This window comes from Theobroma cacao, chromosome 5, assembly GCF_000208745.1.
Source record: "Theobroma cacao cultivar B97-61/B2 chromosome 5, Criollo_cocoa_genome_V2, whole genome shotgun sequence".
Classification (NCBI taxonomy): domain Eukaryota; kingdom Viridiplantae; phylum Streptophyta; class Magnoliopsida; order Malvales; family Malvaceae; genus Theobroma; species Theobroma cacao.
In genome coordinates this window covers 3,561,448-3,567,561 of record NC_030854.1, presented here as the reverse complement: position 1 = coordinate 3,567,561, position 6,114 = coordinate 3,561,448, and the positions used below count along the sequence as shown (strand labels likewise).

The following is a 6,114-nucleotide window of genomic DNA, read 5'->3' as shown; positions in this document are numbered from 1 at the left end:
AAAAATAAAGATAATGGGTTCATTCATGCATCAAATACGCATCTAATTCATGTTTATGATCAATAATAAGGTTCCAAAATAGCTCGACCACCTAAGCCAAGTGACCAACGTGTTCATAATACCCGTCAGCGAGCAAGGATCATGGAAGAAGAACAAAGATAGCGAATGGACAGAATGGAAAGAACTCAGGAAGAGATGAGAGAACAGTTAGCAAAGATGATGGAATTGATGATGAGTCTCAGTAAAGGAAAAAGAGTGATTGAAGAGCCAGCTCCGTCAGAAAACCCACCAGCACAAGACAGTGGAAACCAAAGGGATGATCCATCCTATCCCCCAGGGTTCACTCCACCACATGCCCAAACCTCTCAAAGGGTTAACCCTCAAGTGATGCCATCCGTCTATTACAATGCACCACCCCTGCTAGGCCATCAACCGACTCATGGGCAATTTGGGCCATATTCTGGGATAAATCCTGCTGAACCAATAAATGTCCCAGATTTAGACGATCCAAAAGAGCAAGAAAAACTAAGAAAGGACTCGTCACAAATAGGGGAAAATGAAAAAGATCAGAAAAAGTATGATCTGTTGGAAGAACGTCTTTGTGCTATCGAAGGAGTTGATAGGTTTGGTACCATGGACGCAACCGAGCTATGCTTAGTGCCGGATGTATTGATCCCTGCCAAGTTCAAGGTTCCGAAATTTGAAAAATACGACGGAACAAAATGTCCCATGGCACATATTACCATGTATTGTCTGAAGATGGCTGCACAGTCTCACGATGATAAGTTACTGATCCATTTTTTCCAAGACAGCTTGACTGGGTCAACTGCTCGGTGGTACGTACAGCTAGATCGAAACCGTATTAAGACTTGGAAAGACTTAGCAAGAGCCTTCATAGCCCAATACAAGCATGTGGCTGAATTAGCCCCTGATCGGTTGTCATTGCAGACTATGGAAAAGAAGCAAAGCGAGAGCTTCAAGGAATATGCCCAAAGGTGAAGAGATACAGCAGCGCAAGTTCAGCCACCTCTCACTGATAAGGAGATGACTGTGTTGTTCATAAACACACTCCGAGCTCCATTCTATGAGCGCTTGATCGGCAATGCCACAAAAAACTTTGCAGATTTGGTTTTATCGGGAGAAATAATAGAATGAGCTATCAAAAGTGGAAAAATTAAAGGGTATGAAATTGCCAGCTCAAAGAAAGAGAGTACGCCCAAGAAGAAAGAAGGGGATGTGCAAGCAGTCGCTCACGACAGCCAACAAGCCCACAACTTTAACCCATATTACCCGTACCCTCCATACCAACCCTTCTATCCGCACATAGGCAACATCGCACAAAACCCATATGTGTACCAACCTGTCCCGCAACCAACATTTCAAACCAATGTTCTTCCACAAACTCCACCACCAAGATCGGTAGCTTCAACTAATAACCCTGGCCATGGTCAAAGAGGACCTAAAGCTACCCTAGAAAGACCAAAGTTTGATCCTATTCTAGTCTCTTACACTACATTGCTGCCACAACTCATAGAAAATCGACTCCTTGCTCGAACCCCTTTAGAACCACTCCGACCACCTTTCCCGAAATGGTATGACCCGAATGCCCATTGTGATTACCATTTTGGAATTCAAGGGCACTCAACCGAGAATTGTACTGCTATAAAACATAAAGTTCAAGTGCTCATTAAGGCAGGACTTTTAAATTTTACCAAAAAAGACAGTTCGAGTGTTGATGGGAACCCGTTACCTAACCATGGAAGACCGACTGTGAATGCCATACATGAAGGGATGATTCGAAGGGTGAAAAAGGGTATTGATGAGATTCAAACGCCAATGGATAAAGTGTTCGAGGCGTTGTCCAAGATAAATGCCATCACTCCAGAACCCATCGACACAAAGGAATTGGGGCATGATCTCGCTCATTCTTGCAAATTTCATATGGGGGCAATTGAGCATTCTATTCAAAATTGTGATAGTTTTCTTGGTAAGTTGCAAGAATTGATGGATTCATCGGTAATTGAGTTTTATGAAGAAGTCGAAGAGAATCTGGTCGGAACCATAAATGGAGACACCCCAGATGAAGTGGCATCGAGTTTATTCGGGGCAAACAAACCTAAACCTCTCACCATCTTCTATGAAGAAAACAGAAGCCCGATGAATGATACATCCCCTACTATGATCAGGAGTGGTATTACCATCGAAGTCCCCAGCCCATTCCCCTACAAGAGCGATAAGGCTGTCCCATGGAATTATGAGTGTAATATTTTGGGCACAGCTTCATCCGCCCCTCAAGCATCTTCTGAAGATCTAACTGGTGTGGGGGGTATAACGCGAAGTGGGCGATGTTATTCCCCCGAGATAACAGAAAGATTTGGAAAAGGGAAACCAGCACAGGGATAGGGAGGCCTAAAGAAAGCAGATACCTTTTCCAAGGACCAAGTTGACGAATCTGTAGCGGCTCCGAACAATGAGGTCAAAAATCCTGTTACCGAGAAAGAAGCGGGTGAATTTCTCAAGTTTATCAAGCACAGTGAATACAACGTGGTAGAACAATTAACCAAGATGCCCGCTCGCATCTTGTTGTTGTCCTTACTGTTGAATTCGGAAGCACACAGGAACGAGCTGCTCAAAGTCTTGAACCAAGCTTATGTGGCACCACATATATCAGTGAAAAAGTTAGACCACATCGTGGGGAACATTACAGTGGGAAACTTCATTGCCTTTAATGATGAAGAAATACCATCGGGTGGTCGAGGAAGTAACAAAGCGCTGCACATTACCATCAAATGCAAGGACCATGCCGTACCTAGGGTCTTGGTTGATAATGGTTCAGCTTTAAATGTCATGCCTCGCTCTACTTTAACCAAGTTGCCAGTAGATGTGTCGTATATGAGAACCAGCCGCATGGTTGTAAGGGCTTTCGACGGGACCACAAGGGAGGTGGTAGGAGACATTGAACTACCGATAAAAATTGGCCCTTGCATTTTTGAGGTCCAATTTCAAGTCATGGACATTGCCCCGTCCTACAATTGCTTGTTAGGGCGTCCATGGATTCATATGGCTGGAGCCATACCATCTTCCCTTCATCAAAAGGTTAAGTTCATAGCTGAAGGCCAACTGATAAGTGTATGTGCGGAAGAAGACATACTGGCTATTCAACCATCATCTGCTCCCTATGTAGAGGCAACAGAAGAAGTCCCAGAATGCTCTTTCAGATCTTTTGAATTTGTTAATGCTACTTATGTGGGGGAAAGGAAAGTGATACCAACCCCTCGTTTGTCAGTAGCCACTAAAATGGGAGTTAAGCAGACTGTGGGTAAAGGATGCCGTGCTGGTTTGGGGTTAGGAAAGAATTTACAAGGAATTAACCGTCCTCTGGCTCCAATGAAGAACGAAGAAAGGTTTGGTTTGGGGTACAAGCCTACCAAAGAAGAGAGAAGGAAACTGACAGCTCAAAAGAAGATTAAAAGGATGGCTCAACTTGAGGGAAAGGAAGAAGAATTCGGGGAACGGACAATCCCACACCTATATGAGACTTTTCGCTCTGCAGGTTTCATTCATCCCGAAGCGCCACCAAAGGTCAATCAGGTTCTACGGATATTTGATGAGCTATCAATCCATATGATCAGAGATGAAGAACCTGATGGGAAGATCCCTATGGTGTATCCAGTACTGCCAGGAGAGGAGCTAAGCAATTGGACAGCCACGGAACTGCCCATCATCTTTAAGTCTTCCAAAATGTAATGAACAATTTATCTAAATGCCTATGCCCAAGGGTGTTAAGATTAATTTCCTGTTTAAGTAGGGCTTTCTGTTACCTTCATCATTTGAATAAATGACAATGCATAATGTGTTTCATAATTCATCAATCTTTTTGCATATTTCCTTTCATCTATTCTTTTAGCCAATAAATACTTGCCCATACACCCGTCCAACTTTACCTGTTTGCAGGTCTTTAAATAATGAACACGAAGACAATCTAGACAACGATTTGAATATCGATTTTGAGATAATTCCGAACATTGATGAATTGAAAAATGAAGAGGAGGTGGATGACTATAGCTTACCCCCTGATTTGTCGAGAATGTTGGAACAGGAGGAAAGAGAGATTTTACCTCATCAGGAATTCACAGAAATGATCAACCTCAGAAATGGGGAAGAGAAGAAAGAGGTTAAAATTGGCACCTCGTTGTCATCTGATGAACGATAGAAGCTAGAAGAACTGCTCCGTGAATATGTGGACGTGTTTGCATGGTCATATCAGGACATGCCAGGTCTTAATACTGACATTGTTGTCCACAGGTTACCTATGGGACCAGATTACAAGCCTATTAAACAGAAGTTCAGAAGGACGAAACCAGAAATGTTGCTGAAGATTAAAGAGGAAGTAAAAAAGCAATTCGATGTTGGATTTTTAGAGGTGGCTAAGTACCCTGAATGGGTGGCTAATATAGTTCCAGTTCCTAAGAAGGATGGAAAAGTTCGAATGTGCGTCGATTATAGGGATTTGAACAGAGCGAATCCGAAGGATAGCTTCCCTCTGCCGCATATTGATGCTCTTGTGGATAACACAGCAAAACATGCTTTGTTCTCATTCATGGATGGCTTTTCTGGTTACAATCAGATTAAGATGGCACCCGAAGATATGGAAAAAACAACTTTCGTAACCATGTGGGGAACGTTTTGTTACAAAGTAATGCCATTTGGATTGAAGAATGCAAGCGCTACCTACCAAAGGGAAATGGTAGCTTTGTTCCACGATATGATGCATAAAGAGATAGAGGTATATGTGGATGACATGATTGTAAAATCTCATACAGAAAGGGATCATACTGTCAATCTCAAGAAACTGTTCGAGAGATTACGGAAGTTCCAGCTCAAGTTGAATCTTGCAAAATGCACTTTCGGTGTAACTTCTGGGAAATTGTTGGGATTCATAGTAAGTGAAAAAGGAATTGAAGTGGATCCAGATAAAATACGAGCTATTCAAGAGCTACCACCTCCCAAAACGTAAAAAGAAGTGAGAGGATTTTTAGGGAGGTTGAATTACATTGCTCGATTTATATCCCAACTCACCTGCAGATGTGATCCAATCTTCAAGATGCTTCGGAAACGAGACCCGGGAGAGTGGAATGAAGAATGTCAAATAGCCTTTGATAAAATCAAAGAATATCTCACAAATCCACCGGTGTTGGTGCCACCGACGGTCGAAAAACCTCTTATTTTGTATTTGACTGTGAACAAGAATTCTATGGGATGTGTATTGGGACAACATGATGAAACTGGGAAGAAAGAACGAGCCGTATATTACTTGAGCAAAAAATTCATGGAGTATGAGTCCAAATATTCTGCGCTCGAAAAGATGTGTTGTGCGCTAGCATGGACCGCCCAGAGGCTCCGACAGTACATGTTGTATCACACAACATGGTTGGTGGCGAAATTAGATCCCATCAAGTATATTTTTGAAAAACCCTGCTTGTCCGGAAGATTAGCTCGATGGCAAGTGCTACTGTCTGAGTATGACATTGTGTATGTGTCCCAAAAATCAATCAAAGGGAGCATCATCGCTGATTTTCTTACAGATCGAGCTAATGAGGATTATGAATCTGTAAGTTTCGATTTTTCAGATGAAGATTTGATGGCCGTTTTGCATATAGAAGAGGGTGGTCCCAATGAACTTAACCCATGGAAGGTGTATTTTGATGGAGCATCCAATGCTTTGGGGCACGGAATTGGGGCAGTATTGATTTCTCCGAATGGAAAGTACTATCCAGCCACGGCGAGATTGAATTTCAATTGTACTAAAAATATGGCGGAGTATGAGGCGTTGGTAATGGGATTACAAGCAGCAATTGAGATGAAAGCTGACGCGATAGATGTTTACGGAGATTCGACTTTAGTGATATGTCAAATGAAATGTGAATGGGAAACTAGAGATCCTAAACTAGTTCCATATAAAAAGCTGGTTACAGAATTAAGCAAACAGTTCAAAGAAATCATCTTCAACCATTTGCCTCGAGAAGAAAATCAGATTGCTGATGCTTTGGCCACCCTCGCAGCAATGTTCAAAATAAAAGAAGCGACTGATGTACGCCCTTTTGATTTAGAAGT

The 6,114-nt window shown here is 42.4% G+C and overlaps 1 protein-coding gene across 1 annotated transcript in view; it reads left to right on the top strand.

Moving 5' to 3' along the window:
- The window catches only part of LOC18598048, a 21,400-nt gene continuing 15,451 nt past the window's right edge, over nucleotides 166–6,114 (top strand). The window contains 3 exon segments of the mRNA XM_018120893.1: nucleotides 166–2,326; nucleotides 2,459–3,744; nucleotides 3,908–6,091. Coding sequence (XP_017976382.1) covers nucleotides 166–2,326; nucleotides 2,459–3,744; nucleotides 3,908–6,091 — 5,631 coding nt within the window.